This window comes from Pristiophorus japonicus, chromosome 10, assembly GCF_044704955.1.
Source record: "Pristiophorus japonicus isolate sPriJap1 chromosome 10, sPriJap1.hap1, whole genome shotgun sequence".
Classification (NCBI taxonomy): domain Eukaryota; kingdom Metazoa; phylum Chordata; class Chondrichthyes; family Pristiophoridae; genus Pristiophorus; species Pristiophorus japonicus.
Genome location: NC_091986.1, coordinates 100,571,921 through 100,587,979, shown reverse-complemented (window position 1 = coordinate 100,587,979; position 16,059 = coordinate 100,571,921). Strand labels below are relative to the sequence as shown.

Sequence of the window (16,059 nt, the reverse complement as noted above, 5' to 3'; positions counted from 1 at the left end):
TGCAGTGTTGGGGTCTTACTGAGGTGGTGGCGGGTAGCATGCTGCGGGATAGAGTCGAGAACTCTATCCCGCAGCATGAGTCAAAGGCAGAGTCTCGATTGAGGAGATCTTCGAAGTACTCCTTCCAGCGGGCCCTGACTGCTCACTTATACCTCCCTCAACTAACATTAAGTTCGCTCAGCAAATACCCTCCGCTTTCAGCCAGTTCCTTATCATTTCCAAAATTTTACGCCAATTCCCCACTTCTATCAGTTTAACTGGTCGTTTTTTTTTTCTAATTTTTAAAGAAGTTTAGTATACACTTCCATTTATTCAAAAAATCAGGAATATTGGTCAGGTAGAACATTCCCCTTCTGAAATAGCTGTTTACTAGGTTATTGTGTAGGTAATCCTCAAGTTTATTCCTAATAGGAGATACTATTATTTTACTCAGTATGCAAGACTGATTGGGCTGTAGATGCCTGCATTAGTTCTGCCACCTTTTTGAAAATGGGCACCTCATTAGCCTGTTTCCAATAAACTGGGAACAGTGTGCCCGAAGCAACAATGTCATAATGTCAGTAGAGAGATAATGGAAAACTTTTATGTACAATGATGTCACAACGAAGACCCACTGCTGTGTATTTACCTCAGTTAAGACTGACAGCAAACAGGAAAAATCAGTGAATAGTCATGGAGGATGTAGTTAATGAGTTGGATATGGTTTTAGATCTGTTAGGCAACTGGGGAGATGCTTTAATTTAATACTGACAAATGCAAAATATTGCATAGTAGGCAAAAAATACATTGAAATTAATAAAATTTTGGACGAGATTCTGAGAAGATGACCTACAAGCTAGAGCAAATTTGTCACTTTCAATGCCGAGACAATGTGGAGAAGCAATGAAATTAAACAATAGAATGTTGGAATACATAGCCAGAACAGAGAGTATAAAATCTACAGAAGTTATGCTGAGGCTTTTTAAAGCACTGTTCAGACTACACAGATTTCAGTACAATTTTGGTTATCACTTCAAAATAGACTTGCATGCACTCGGAGAAGAGCACCTACTTTAAGCTCTACAATTCAGGATTAAGGTTAAATGGGTAAATGTCAGTGGGTAGCACTCTCGCCTCAGAGTCAGATGGTTATGGGTTCAAGTCCCACTCCAGAGACCGGAGCACAAAAATCTAGACTGACACTCCAGTGCAGTGCTGATGGATTACTACACTGTCGAAGGTGCCATCTTTCGAATGAGGCATTGAATTGAGGCCCTGTCTGCTGTCTCAGGTGGGCATAAAAGATCCCATGGTACTATTTCGAAGAAGTGGAGGGAAGCTATCTCTAATGTCTTGCCCAATATTTATTCCTCAATCAAACCAACAAAAGCAGAATATCTGGTCATTATCATATTGCTGTTTGTGGGAGCTTGCTGTGCACAAAAGGCTGCCGCGTTTCCTACATTACAAAAGTGACTATACTTCAAAAGTACTTCAGTGGCTGTAAAGCGCTTTGGGGCATCCAGAGATCAGGAATGGCGCTATATGAATGTATGTCTTTTTTTTTCTTTTAAAAGGGATGGGGCAGTTTCATCTGATATGTGTGTTTCAGCTCCCTTTCTTAATTAATATTTTGTGTGTATTGTATTGTACTTGTCTTAATTGCTGTGCCCAATTAATACATTTTACATAGAATATACAGCACAGAAACAGGCCATTCGGCCCAAATTGGTCTATGCCGGTGTTTATGCTCCGCACAAGCCTTCCCCCATCCTTCCTTATCTAACTCCAACAACATAACCCTCTGTTCCCTTCTCCCTCATATGCTTATCTAGCTTCCCCTTAAATGTATCTATACTAGTCGCCTCATTCCTTATTGGACTTTTTGGTGACCATCTTATGTTGATGGCCTCTAGTTTTGCTCTTCCCAGGTGGAAACCCTCTCTACTCTAAAGATCTCTATTAGTCAACCCTCAGCTTTCTCTTTTCAAGAGAAAAAGAGACGCAGACTGTCCATCCTTTCCTGATATAACCTCGCAGTTCTAGTATCATCCTTGCAAATCTTTTTTTGAACCCTCCCCAATGCCTCTATATCCTTTTTATAATATGGTGACCAGAACTGTACAGTACCCCAAGTGTGGTCTAACCAAGGTTCGATATAAGTTTAGCATAACTTGTCTATTTTTCAATTCTATCCCTCTAGAAATAAGCCGAAGTGCTTGGTTTGCTTTTGTTATGGACTTATTGGCATCCATTGCAACTTTTAGTGATGTGTACTCCCAGATTCCTTTGCTCCGCTACCCCTTTAGATTGTTATTTTCCAAGTAATACATGACCTCCTTATTTTTCTTACCAAAATGTAATACCTCACACTTGTCTATGCTGAAATGTATTCATCAATTCTATGCCCATTCTGCAAGCTTATTGTCTTCTTCTAATTCGTTGCAGTTTTCCACTGACTATCCCTCCCAATTTGGTGTCATCCACAAATTTAGAAATTGGTCTTCTGATTCCAAATTCTAAATCGTTACTATAAATTGTGAACAACAGCGGTCCCAGCACTGATCTTTGTGGGACCCCACATCCCACCTTCTGCAAGTATGAATAGCGACTCTTTACCTCTATTCTCTACTTTGCATCTTGCAAGCAGCTAGCTATCCATTCTTTAGTAGGGATTCCATTATTTTTCCGACTACTGATGTTAAGCTCACTGGTCTATAGTTCCCTGCAAAGGAATTTTACCACATTGATCCCTCAACTTTCATTATGCAACAAAGGGGCCACTATATTCTGCAAAGGTTCTACTGTAAGAAAAATTCTTATTTCCTGATCTAAGTTTTATTTTTATTTCCTCATGTTGAATTCCCTTCCCCCCTCTCCAGTTTTTACTTTTTTCAAAAGTGTGAAAATTCCCAAGTTAAAAAAATTGGGGAAAAATGACTGACCATTCCCAACTTTGTGCAAAGGAATTTGATTTAACATATTACCCGCTCCAAGCTTTTGAAATACAGTCTGTAGTTTGTAACAGTCAGCGTTCCCCTTACAGTGCCAGTGAAAGGGCAAATATAAGTAACATCCTTGGCTGTGAAGACAAAATAAGTGGGATGATTGTTGTTAATAAATTGCATGCAAATTCAACTACATTGAAAAATTAACAGATTACATTTCACTATGCACAATGCACCAGGAAACATTATCACAAACTAAACTAATCTTCAAATTACAAATTTTCCAATAGCCAGTGAAATGCAGCCACAGGATAAATTATTACAACACCATGTTGGCAAATTTCCAATTATAATCACAAACCACATTAAATGATCACAGGAGGACAATATTTACAACGAGACATTGCTTCAAACCATGGGTCGGATTTGCACCAGGCTTTTGTCACGATTTGACCCTCCGTGGCGAAAACCCGGTCGGCAGGATCCTTGGGTACCTCTTTGCAGTGGTGCTTCCAAGTACCGCCGGGGAGAGATGCGCCGACGTGCAATGGTGCAGATTGCGTTTGCATCGTACTTTCAGCACTCTCCCGTCCCGTATGCCGCGCCCAGAATACCGACAGGTCAAACCTGTCAGACTTCCGGCTCTCGCCCGACCCATACGCTATGCCCAGAATACTGACAGGTCAAACCTATCAGTGCAGCCCTGCCAGCAGTGGTAAGTTTGAAAACCTGCAAAAAAGGTAAGTTAAAGATTTTATTTAAAAACATTTTTCCAGCGCTTCGATAGCTAAGTGTCATGTAAATGTTTTTTGAATGTGTTTGGGAATTTTTTGTTTCCCTCCCAAGGCTTTTCTCGCAGCGCTCCCGGCCCCAACCTCTGGCGCAAATGGAAAACCCGAAAGTTCGGCCTGAAATCGGCAGCACAGCGAAAACGGTAAGTTTCACGTATTGCTACTATTTTCGCCGGAAAAACCCGAAAGCCGAAAATCCAGCCCAATTGGCTTGAATGTACAAGTCAGTCACAACTGTGTTGTGTTGAATACTTTGCATATATCCAAGTATATTAAATCTATGTGGATCCTCTTCTAACTAACTCAATGATAACTTCAAAGAACCCTAGCAGATTTGTCAAGTAAAACCAACCACCCATAAAGCCATGTTGACTACATATGCTGTGTTTTTTCTCTTGCCTCTATTCTCTCTTTCAGAATGTTTTCTATTTTATCCACAACTAATGTCAAGCTCACATGTCAACATACCCCTGGATTATCCTTCTGCCTCTTACAAACTGGCACCATATTCTCCTCTTTCCAGTCTTTCGACAAGGTCCCACACAAGAGATTAATGTGCAAAGTTAAAGCACATGGGATTGGGGGTAGTGTGCTGACGTGGATTGAGAACTGGTTGTCAGACAGGAAGCAAAGAGTAGGAGTAAATGGGTACTTTTCAGAATGGCAGGCAGTGACTAGAGGTTCTGTGCTGGGGCCCCAGCTGTTTACATTGTACATTAATGATTTAGACGAGGGGATTAAATGTAGTATCTCCAAATTTGCGGATGACACTAAGTTGGGTGGCAGTGTGAGCTGCGAGGAGGATGCTATGAGGCTGCAGAGTGACTTGGATAGGTTAGGTGAGTGGGCAAATGCATGGCAGATGAAGTATAATGTGGATAAATGTGAGGACCGAGATGAGGAGAAACTTCTTCACCCAGAGAGTGGCGAACCCGTGGAATTCTCTACCACTGAAAGTAGTTGAGGCCAATTCACTAAATATATTCAAAAGGGAGTTAGATGAAGTCCTTACTACTCGGGGGATCAAGGGGTATGGCGAGAAAGCAGGAAGGGGGTACTGAAGTTTCATGTTCAGCCATGAACTCATTGAATGGCGGTGCAGGCTGGAAGGGCTGAATGGCCTGCTCCTGCACCTATTTTCTATGTTTCTATGTCTCTTTCCACAACTCTTATTTGGCAATTTGTTTTAAAATATTAAATGTCAACATGTTGCTCTCACAGATTTTACAACAAGAGAACATAGTCTCAAATATATAAAAGAGTTTAGATTTAACTACTTCATACAGGGGTGGTAAATGGATGAAATGGACTGCTTGTACCAGCAAATCCAACAAAGCTAAAGAAGTAACTGGCAAAAAATTCAGAGGGATATAAGAGGTATTGTAGGATACGATACGTCTGGCTAGATGGACTGCAATGGTTTTTTTTGGTACTGCAGATGCCAATGTCGTCTTTAATCGGACATTAGGAGGATATGAGAGAGCGCTAAAACTTATGAAAGTGTCAAATAAAAAGTGAAATACTAGAAACATTATATATACTCTTGAAAAGTGTTTTAATTTGAAAAACTGTTCCACTGAAAGTTTTAAACTAACAAGAGCCATATCAAGAAATATGTAAACTATTTTATTATTTTGCATAATGACAATATCTCAAGCTTTCAATTATTCAAAGAGAGAGGGGGGGAAGGGGGGGAAAAGGGGAGGGAAGAGAGAGTGGGGGAAGAGAGAGTGGGGGAAGAGAGAGTGGGGGAAGAGAGAGGGGGGGTGGGAGAAGAGATAGGGGAGAGGTGGGAAAAGAGAGCGAGGGAGGTGGGAAGAGAGAGCGAGGGGGGCAGGGGGAAGCCTTTCGGGTGTAGTTAGGTGCGGGGACCGGGAGGAAGGAGCTCTTTTGGCCTGGGATAGGGGCGGGACCGGCAAGGCACTCGGGGCTGGGGCTGGGGTTGGGGGAGGAGCTGTAGCGGGACCGGCACGGGGCTTTGGGGGGGGGTTGTGAGGAGAGCGGGATCGGGGATCGGCAAGCCCTCCTGCCAAGGCTAGGGGCGGGGGAGCAGGACCGGCACCACTCGGGGGTGGGGGGGGGAGCGGGATCGGGGATCGGCAAGCCCTCCTGCCAAGGCTAGGGGCGGGGGAGCAGGACCGGCACCACTCGGGGATGGGGGGGGGAGCGGGATCGGCAAGCCCTTCAGCCAGGGCTATTGGCGGGGGAGCGGGACTGACACTGGCAAGGCACTCGAGGCTCGGGGCGGGTGGAGAAGCAGACCAGGAGGCCCTTCGGTGTGGGATAGAGGTGGGGATCGGCACCGGCATCGGAAGGGGGACTTTAATAATTGGAGGTAAGTTGCCGCAATATATTTTAATGTGTTTTCAAGTTGATACAATGTGTTTAAATGTGTTTTTAAGTAGATGCAATGTGTTTTAATGTGTTTTGAGCAGGCTGTATGTTTCACTTTCCAGCCTCAGCTCACATTGTGTCCCTGGTTACCTTGGCAACCTGATCTTTATCGCGCAAATCAAGACTCCACCCCCAAAACTAAAGGGCAGGTTAGGCTGTGCCAAAATGAAGAAATCCAACTGAGAAACTTAAACATTTTTTTGGGCGTACTTGGGCCCCCAAAAAATTGGTGTATCGCTTTCAAGTACACCAAAAAGAAAAGCTTTGGGAAAATTGAGCCCATTATATCTGGGTTTATATGACAAATGGTCATTTAGGCAAGAATCCAGAGGGCTGCTGGCACTCAGAAATGTTGAAGGGGAGCAAATTGACAAATATATAAATCTTGCTAAGAATGTTACATCTTCGCATACTCCACTGGTGTCACTTTTTAAAAATAATACTTAAAAAAAAAATCAACTTTCTCCATCCTTATAAATTTTCTGCTGTTCTCTTTTTCACTTCCTTCCTTTCGAGTAGGAGGTAGCGAGTGGCATGGCAGGGAAATAATCAATCAATGGCTGCAAATTGCATTCGGTGCGGGGACAATGGGGAAAATGTGGCCCTCACTGGCTCCCTACTCACCCTCTCCACTAATCACTTGTGGTTCCCCCATCCCCATCATGGCCCAATACCTCCCACAACTCCATCCACTTCCCAGCACACCAATCACTATCCCTACCTCTCCCACTTTGAACTGTTATCATCCTTCCCACTGTCTCAGACCTAACTCTTAACCCCACCGCCCCCACCCCTTCCATTCCATCCCCCTAAGGGTGTGTGGGAGTAAGGCGGCCAGAGACTGCACTCACCCTTAACCTGTTTCACTGCTACACTCTCTTCCTATCTGCTTCCCTTGAAGAGTCTATGCTTTCCAAAATTCAACGAACGTGTTTTTAAAATTAAGTCAAATTTGAATGGGTAACTCCATGTCTCTTGCTCTGCCAACAACACATGTGAGATACTTAGTTGGTTTTAAAATTCAATATTTTTTTTAATTGAACATTAGCATGAAGACAGACTCCCTCCCCTCTGACCAATCCTTCTTCCTACATAGAAACATAGAAAATAGGTGCAGGAGTAGGCCATTCAGCCCTTCTAGCCTGCACCGCCATTCAATGAGTTCATGGCTGAACATGCAACTTCAGGACACCCTTCCTGCTTTCTCGCCATACCCCTTGATCCCCCTAGTAGTAAGGACTTCATCTAACGCCCTTTTGAATATATTTAGTGAATTGGCCTCAACTACTTTCTGTGGGAGAGAATTCCACAGGTTCACCACTCTCTGGGTGAAGAAGTTTCTCCTCATCTCGGTCCTAAATGGCTTACCCCTTATCCTCAGACTGTGACCCCTGGTTCTGGACTTCCCCAACATTGGGAACATTCTTCCTGCATCTAACCTGTCTAAACCCGTCAGAATTTTAAACGTTTCTATGAGGTCCCCTCTCATTCTTCTGAACTCCAGTGAATACAAGCCCAGTTGATCCAGTCTTTCTTGATAGGTCAGTCCCACCATCCTGGGAATCAGTCTGTTGAATCTTCGCTGCACTCCCTCAATAGCAAGAATGTCCTTCCTCAAGTTAGGAGACCAAAATTGTACACAATACTCCAGGTGTGGCCTCACCAAGGCCCTGTACAACTGTAGCAACACCTCCCTGCCCTGTACTCAAATCCCCTCGCTATGAAGGCCAACATGCCATTTGCTTTCTTAACCGCCTGCTGTACCTGCATGCCAACCTTCAATGACTGATGTACCATGACACCCAGGTCTCGTTGCACCTCCCCTTTTCCTAATCTGTCACCATTCAGATAATAGTCTGTCTCTCTGTTTTTAATCACCAAAGTGGAAAACCTCACATTTTTCCACATTATACTTCATCTGCCATGCATTTGCCCACTCACCTAACCTATCCAAGTCACTCTGCAGCCTCATAGCATCCTCCTCGCAGCTCACACTGCCACCCAACTTAGTGTCATCCGCAAATTTGGAGATACTACATTTAATCCCCTCATCTAAATCATTAATCTACAATGTAAACAGCTGGGGCCCCAGCACAGAACCTTGCGGTACCCCACTAGTCACTGCCTGCCATTCTGAAAAGTACCCATTTACTCCTACTCTTTGCTTCCTGTCTGACAACCAGTTCTCAATCCACGTCAGCACACTACCCCCAATCCCATGTGCTTTAACTTTGCACATTAATCTCTTGTGTGGGACCTTGTCGAAAGCCTTCTGAAAGTCCAAATATACCACATCTACTGGTTCTCCCTTGTCCACTTTACTGGAAACATCCTCAAAAAATTCCAGAAGATCTCCCTTTCACAAATCCATGCTGACTTGGACCTATCATGTCACCTCTTTCCAAATGCGCTGCTATGACATCCTTAATAACTGATTCCATCATTTTATCCACTACTGAGGTCAGGCTGACTGGTCTATAATTCCCTGTTTTCTATCTCCCTCCTTTTTTAAAAAGTGGGGTTACATTGGATCAGTTCCTATCGAGTGGAGAGTAGCCAGAGTCAATGGAATGTTGGAAAATGACTGTCAATGCATCCGCTATTTCCAAGGCCACCTCCTTAAGTACTCTGGGATGCAGTCCATCAGGCCCTGGGGATTTATCAGCCTTCAATCCCATCAATTTCCCCAACACAATTTCCCGACTAATAAAGATTTCCCTCAGTTCCTCCTCCTTACTAGACCCTCTGACCCCTTTTATATCCGGAAGGTTGTTTGTGTTCTCCTTAGTGAATACCGAACCAAAGTACTTGTTCAATTGGTCCGCCATTTCTTTGTTCCCCGTTATCACTTCCCCTGATTCTGACTGCAGGGGACCTACGTTTGTCTTTACTAACCTTTTTCTCTTTACATATCTATAGAAACTTTTGCAATCTGCCTTAATGTTCCCTGCAAGCTTCTTCTCGTACTCCATTTTCCCTGCCTTAACAAACCCTTTGTCCTCCTCTGCTGAGTTCTAAATTTCTCCCAGTCCCCAGGTTTGCTGCTATTTCTGGCCAATTTGTATGCCACTTCCTTGGCTTTAATACTATCCCTGATTTCCCTTGATAGCCACGGTTGAGCCACCTTCCCTTTTTTATTTTTACGCCAGACAGGAATGTACAATTGTTGTAATTCATCCATGCGGTCTCTAAATGTCTGCCATTGCCCATCCACAGTCAACCCCTTAAGTATCATTCGCCAATCTATCCTAGCCAATTCACGCCTCATACCTTCAAAGTTAGCCTTCTTTAAGTTCTGCACCATGGTCTCTGAATTAACTGTTTCATTCTCCATCCCAGTGCAGAATTCCACCATATTATGGTCACTCTTCCCCAAGGGGCCTCGCACAATGAGATTGCTAATTAATCCTCTCTCATTACACAACACCCAGTCTAAGATGGCCTCCCCCCTAGTTGGTTCCTCGACATATTGGTCTAAAAAACCATCCCTTATGCACTCCAGGAAATCCTCCTCCACCGTATTGCTCAAGCATAAACCATTTTCTGAAGTGTATGGAACACAAAAAACTCCATCCACTGTCACTTTTTCTTACTGACACAAAAACACAAACATAGCCTCTCTGTTTTAAAAAAAACTGCATACTTTACCCGAGTAAAGCCTTTCTTCTAATAATTTTGAAAAACAAACAACCAAACAGAAACTGCTAGAAGCTAGAGAAAAATATTCTATTGTTACAGCTGACTGAAAATAAGTCATGAATCCTGGGAATTTAGGTACACTGCACATGCTCAAACTGCTTATAAATGTAGAATGAGGTGGCAAAAACAGGAAGGCAGATTATCTGAATGGTGACAGATTAGTAAAAGGGGAGGTGCGACAAGACCTGGGTGTCATGGTACAAGAGTCATTGAAAGTAGGCATGCAGGTACAGCAGGCAGTTAAGAAAGCAAATGACATGTTGGCCTTCATAGCGAGAGGATTTGAGTATAGGAGCAGGGAGGTCTTGCTGCAGTTGTACAGGGCCTTGGTGAGACCACACCTTGAATACTGTGTGCAGTTTTGGTCTCCTAATCTGAGGAAATACATTCTTGCGATTGAGGGAGTGCAGCAAAGGTTCACCAGACTGATTCCCGGGATGGCAGGACTGACATATGAAGACAGACTGGATTGACTAGGCTTATATTCACTAGAATTTAGAAGAATGAGAGGGGATCTCATAGAAGCATATAAAATTCTGACGGGATTGGACAGGTTAGATGCAGGAAGAATGTTCCCGATGTTGGGGAAATCCAGAACCAAGGGTCAGTCTAAGGAGAAGGGGTAAGCCATCTAGGACCGAGATAAGGAGAAACTTTTTCACCCAGGGAATTGTGAACCTATGAAATTCTCTACCACAGAAAGATATTGAGTCCAGTTCGTTGGATAGATTCAAAAGGGAGTTAGGTGTGGCCCTTATAAGACTGCGTGTATAAGGCTCCTCCCACCCGACCGGACCTGCCCCCCCCCCGGCGACCCGACCTCCACCCTCCCCCGGGCCTCCGCGACTCTTCCGAGATCGACGCCACCTGCCTGTAAATCCAGCCCGAAGTCTTGGGCCCAGCCATTCAGCCTCCTTCTCTCCCTTCCCTCCGCCCCCCCCAATCCTTCCCTCCCTCCCTCTCTCTCTCCTTCCCTCCCCCCCTTTTCCTCCCCCACCCCCTCCTCCCACCCCACCCCCTCTCCCCCCACCCCTCTTTACCTCCCTCCTCCCCCCCACCTCCTCCTCCCCCTCCCTTCTCCCCTTCTCCTCCCCACCCCCCTTCAGAGTAGGAATCGCAGGATAGCGCAGATGAATAAGTGGCTTGAGCAGTGGTGCAGCAGGGAGGGATTCAAATTCCTGGGGCATTGGAACCGGTTCTGGGGGAGGTGGGACCAGTACAAACCGGACGGTCTGCACCTGGGCAGGACCGGAACCAATGTCCTAGGGGGAGTGTTTGCTAGTGCTGTTGGGGAGGAGTTAAACTAATATGGCAGGGGGATGGGAACCAATGCAGGGAGACAGAGGGAAACAAAAAGGAGACAAAAGCAAAAGACAGAAAGGAGATGAGGAAAAGTGGAGGGCAGAGAAACCCAAGACAAAAAACAAAAAGGGCCACTGTACAGCAAAATTCTAAAAGGACAAAGGGTGTTAAAAAAACAAGCCTGAAGGCTTTGTGTCTTATTGCAAGGAGTATCCGTAATAAGGTGGATGAATTAACTGTGCAAATAGATGTTAACAAATATGATGTGATTGGGATTACGGAGACGTGGCTCCAGGATGATCAGGGCTGGGAACTCAACATCCAGGGGTATTCAACATTCAGGAAGGATAGAATAAAAGGAAAAGGAGGTGGGGTAGCATTGCTGGTTAAAGAGGAGATTAATGCAATAGTTAGAATGGACATTAGCTTGGATGATGTGGAATCTATATGGGTAGAGCTGCAGAACACAAAAGGGCAAAAAACGTTAGTGGGAGTTGTGTACAGACCTCCAAATAGTAGTAGTGATGTTGGGGAGGACATCAAACAGGAAATTAGGGGTGCATGCAATAAGGGTGCAGCAGTTATAATGGGTGACTTTAATATGCACATAGATTGGGCTAACCAAACTGGAAGCAATACGGTGGAGGAGGATTTCCTGGAGTGCATAAGGGATGGTTTTCTAGACCAATATGTCGAGGAACCAACCAGGGGGGAGGCCATCTTAGACTGGGTGTTGTGTAATGAGAGAGGATTAATTAGCAATCCCGTTGTTCGAGGCCCCCTGGGGAAGAGTGACCATAATATGGTGGAATTCTGCATTAGGATGGAGAATGAAACAGTTAATTCAGAGACCATGGTCCAGAACTTAAAGGCGGCTAACTTTGAAGGTATGAGGCGTGAATTGGCTAGGATTGATTGGCGAATGATACTTAAGGGGTTGACTGTGGATGGGCAATGGCAGACATTTAGAGACCGCATGGATGAACTACAACAATTGTACATTCCTGTCTGTCGTAAAAATAAAAAAGGGAAGGTGGCTCAACCGTGGCTATCAAGGGAAATCAGGGATAGTATTAAAGCCAAGGATGTGGCATACAAATTGGCCAGAAATAGCAGTGAACCCGGAGACTGGGAGAAATTTAGAACTCAGCAGAGGAGGACAAAGGGTTTGATTAGGGCAGGGAAAATGGAGTACGAGAAGAAGCTTGCAGGGAACATTAAGACGGATTGCAAAAGTTTCTATAGATATGTAAAGAGAAAAAGGTTAGTAAAGACAAACGTAGGTCCCCTGCAGTCAGAATCAGGGGAAGTGATAACGGGGAACAAAGAAATGGCGGACCAATTGAACAAGTACTTTGGTTCGGTATTCACAAAGGAGGACACTAACAACCTTCCGGATATAAGAGTGGTCAGAGGGTCTAGTAAGGAGGAGGAACTGAGGGAAATCCTTATTAGTCGGGAAATTGTGTTGGGGAAATTAATGGGATTGAAGGCTGATAAATCCCCAGGGCCTGATGGACTGCATCCCAGGGTACTTAAGGAGGTGGCCTTGGAAATAGCGGATGCATTGACAGTCATTTTCCAACATTCCATTGATTCTGGATCAGTTCCTATCGAGTGGAGGGTAACCAATGTAACCCCACTTTGTAAAAAAGGAGGGAGAGAGAAAACAGGGAATTATCGACCGGTCAGCCTGACATCGGTAGTGGGTAAGATGATGGAATCAATTATTAAGGATGTCATAGCAGCGCATTTGGAAAGAGGTGACATGATAGGTCCAAGTCAGCATGGATTTGTGAAAGGGAAATCATGCTTGACAAATCTTCTGGAATTTTTTGAGGATGTTTCCAGTAGCGTGGACAAGGGAGAACCAGTTGATGTGGTATATTTGGACTTTCAGAAGGCTTTCGACAAGGTCCCACACAAGAGATTAATGTGCAAAGTTAAAGCACATGGGATTGGGGGTAGTGTGCTGACATGGATTGAGAACTGGTTGTCAGACAGGAAGCAAAGAGTAGGAGTAAATGGGTACTTTTCAGAATGGCAGGCAGTGACTAGTGGGGTACCGCAAGGTTCTGTGCTGGGGCCCCAGCTGTTTACACTGCACATTAATGATTTAGACGAGGGGATTAAATGTAGTATCTCCAAATTTGCAGATGACACTAAGTTAGGTGGCAGTGTGAGCTGCGAAGAGGATGCTATGAGTCTGCAGAACGACTTGGATAGGTTAGGTGAGTGGGCAAATGCATGGCAGATGAAGTATAATGTGAATAAATGTCAGGTTATCCACTTTGGTGGTAAAAACAGAGACACAGACTATTATCTGAATGGTGACAGATTAGGAAAAGGGGAGGTGCAACGAGACCTGGGTGTCATGGTACATCAGTCATTGAAGGTTGGCATGCAGGTACAGCAGGAGGCCTGAGAAAGCAAATGGCATGTTGGCCTTCATTGCGAGGGGATTTGAGTACAGGGGCAGGGAGGTGTTGCTACAGTTGTACAGGGCATTGGTGAGGCCACACCTGGAGTATTGTGTACAGTTTTGGTCTCCTAATCTAAGGAAGGACATTCTTGCTATTGAGGGAGTGCAGCGAAGGTTCACCAGACTGATTCCCAGGATGGCGGGACTGACCTATCAAGAAAGACTGGATCAACTGGGCTTGTATTCACTGGAGTTCAGAAGAATGAGAGGGGACCTCATAGAAACGTTTAAAATTCTGACGGGTTTAGACAGGTTAGATGCAGGAAGAATGTTCCCAATGTTGGGAAAGTCCAGAATCAGGGGTCACAGTCTAAAGATAAGGGGTAAGCCATTTAAGACCGAGATGAGGAGGAACTTCTTCACCCAGAGAGTGGTGAACCTGTGGAATTCTCTACCACAGAAAGTTGTTGAGGCCAATTCACTAAATATATTCAAAAAGGAGTTAGATGTAGTCCTTACTACTAAGGAGGATCAAGGGGTATGGTGAGAAAGCAGGAATGGGCTACTGAAGTTGCATGTTCAGCCATGAACTCATTGAATGGTGGTGCAGGCTAGAAGGGCCGAATAGCCTACTCCTGCACCTATTTTCTATGTTTCTATGTTTCTCCCCCTCCCACTCCCACCCCCCCTTCTCCCCCTCCCACCCTTCACCCCACCCCCTACTTCTCCCCCTCCCCTTGCTGTCAGAAACACAGACACTGACAGACAGAGAGAGAGAGAGACAGACAGACAGACGAGATAGAGACACTGACAGAGACACACTGGGGGGGCCATCCCAGCACGCTGTTGGAGGACTCCCGGTGCTGCAGTTGGTAAGTAGAAAATGCTTTATTTATTGATTTTTTAATTTTTTTAAATTTTTAAATTAATTTTATTGATTGATTTATCGGTTGATTTATTGATGTATTTATCATTTATTATTGATGATGGCTCTTTATTTTTCAAACTGAAGTGTTTAATGTTTGTTAACTTCCCTTTAAACCCTCCCCCTCCCATTCCCTACGCCTAATTTGTAACCTACACCTGATTTTCTAAAGTGTAGACAAGGTTTTTTCAAACGTACAAAAATCTTCACTTACTCCATTCTAAGTTAGTTTGGAGTAAGTTTTCATTGCCTAAACTTTGAAAACAGGCGTAAGTGACCGGACACGCCCCCTTTTGAAAATAAAATTCTGTTCCAAAGTGAAACTGTTCTAACTGACTAGAACTGGAGCAAACTAAATGCCGAGAATTCAAATTTCTAAGATACTCCATTCTAAACCAGTTGCTCCAAAAAAAACAGGAGCAACTCAGGCCGAAACTTGGCCCCAAAGTTTCTATGTAAGAGCAGTTTTGTGCTGTAGACCCATGCCTCCCAAGAACTGGATTAAAAATGCCCAAACTCATTTTAGATCGGACCCTAACAGCCAAGCGATAGAGAAGACTTTCATACCATCCGTTTAGACTGGATTTGAACCCAGGTTTCAGATGTGAACAGCCAGTGCTTAACCAACTACATAACCAGTTCCCTGTACCTATTATTTAGAATCATAGAATCATTGCAGCACAGTAGGAGGCCATTCAACCCGTTGAGCCCATGCAGGCCCTCTGCAAGAGCAATTCAGCTCATCCCATTCCCCCATCCTTTCCCTTTAGTTCTTCAATTTTTTTTTTCCTTTTAGGTACTTATCCAATTCCCTTTAGAAAGCCACTATTGAATCTGCCTCCATCACCCTTTCAGGCAGTGCATTGCAGATCATAATCGCTCGCTGCATAAAAAGTTTTTCCTCATATCGCCTTTGGTCTTCTGCCAATAACCTTAAATCTGTGACCTCTGGTTCTTGACCCTTCCGCCAATGGGAACAGTTTATCTCTATCTGCTCTATCTAGACCCCTCATGATTTTGAACTCCTCCATCAAATCTCCTCTCAATCTTTTCTGCTCCAAGGAGAACCCCAGCTTTTTCAGCTTTCTCAAGCTGCGCTGCCACCTTCAACGATGTGTGCATATATACCCCCAGGTCTCTGTGTTCCTGAACCCCCTTTAGAATTGTACGCTTTAGTTTATATTGCCCCTCCTTGTTCTTTCTACCAAAATGCATCACTTTGCACTTTCCTACGTTAAATTTCACCTGCCACGTGTCTGCCCATTCCACTAGCCTGTCTATGTCCTCTTGAAGTCGATCCCTATCCTCCTCACTGTTCACTATACTTCCAAGTTTTGTGTCATCTTCAAATTTTGAAATAGTGCCCTGTACATCCACATCCAAGTCATTAACATATATCAAAAACAGCAGTGATCCCAATACCGACCCCTGGGGAACACCATGGTATACCATCCTCCAATCCGAAAAACAACCGTTCTCCACTACACTCGATTTCCTGTCACTTAACCAATTTCGTATCCATGTTGCCACTGTCCCTTTTATTCCATGGGCTTCAATTTTGCCGGCAGACCTATTATGTGGTACTTTATCAAATGCCAT

The 16,059-nt window shown here is 44.3% G+C and overlaps 1 protein-coding gene across 4 annotated transcripts in view; it reads right to left on the bottom strand.

Moving 5' to 3' along the window:
• Positions 1-16,059, bottom strand: part of mtmr2 (myotubularin related protein 2) — a 168,486-nt gene that overhangs the window by 83,344 nt on the left and 69,083 nt on the right. For all 4 annotated transcript variants that reach the window (XM_070891948.1, XM_070891949.1, XM_070891950.1 and 1 more), the window contains exon 4: positions 2,967-3,061. In XM_070891948.1, coding sequence (XP_070748049.1) covers positions 2,967-3,061 — 95 coding nt within the window. The remainder of the gene's footprint in view (positions 1-2,966; positions 3,062-16,059) is intronic.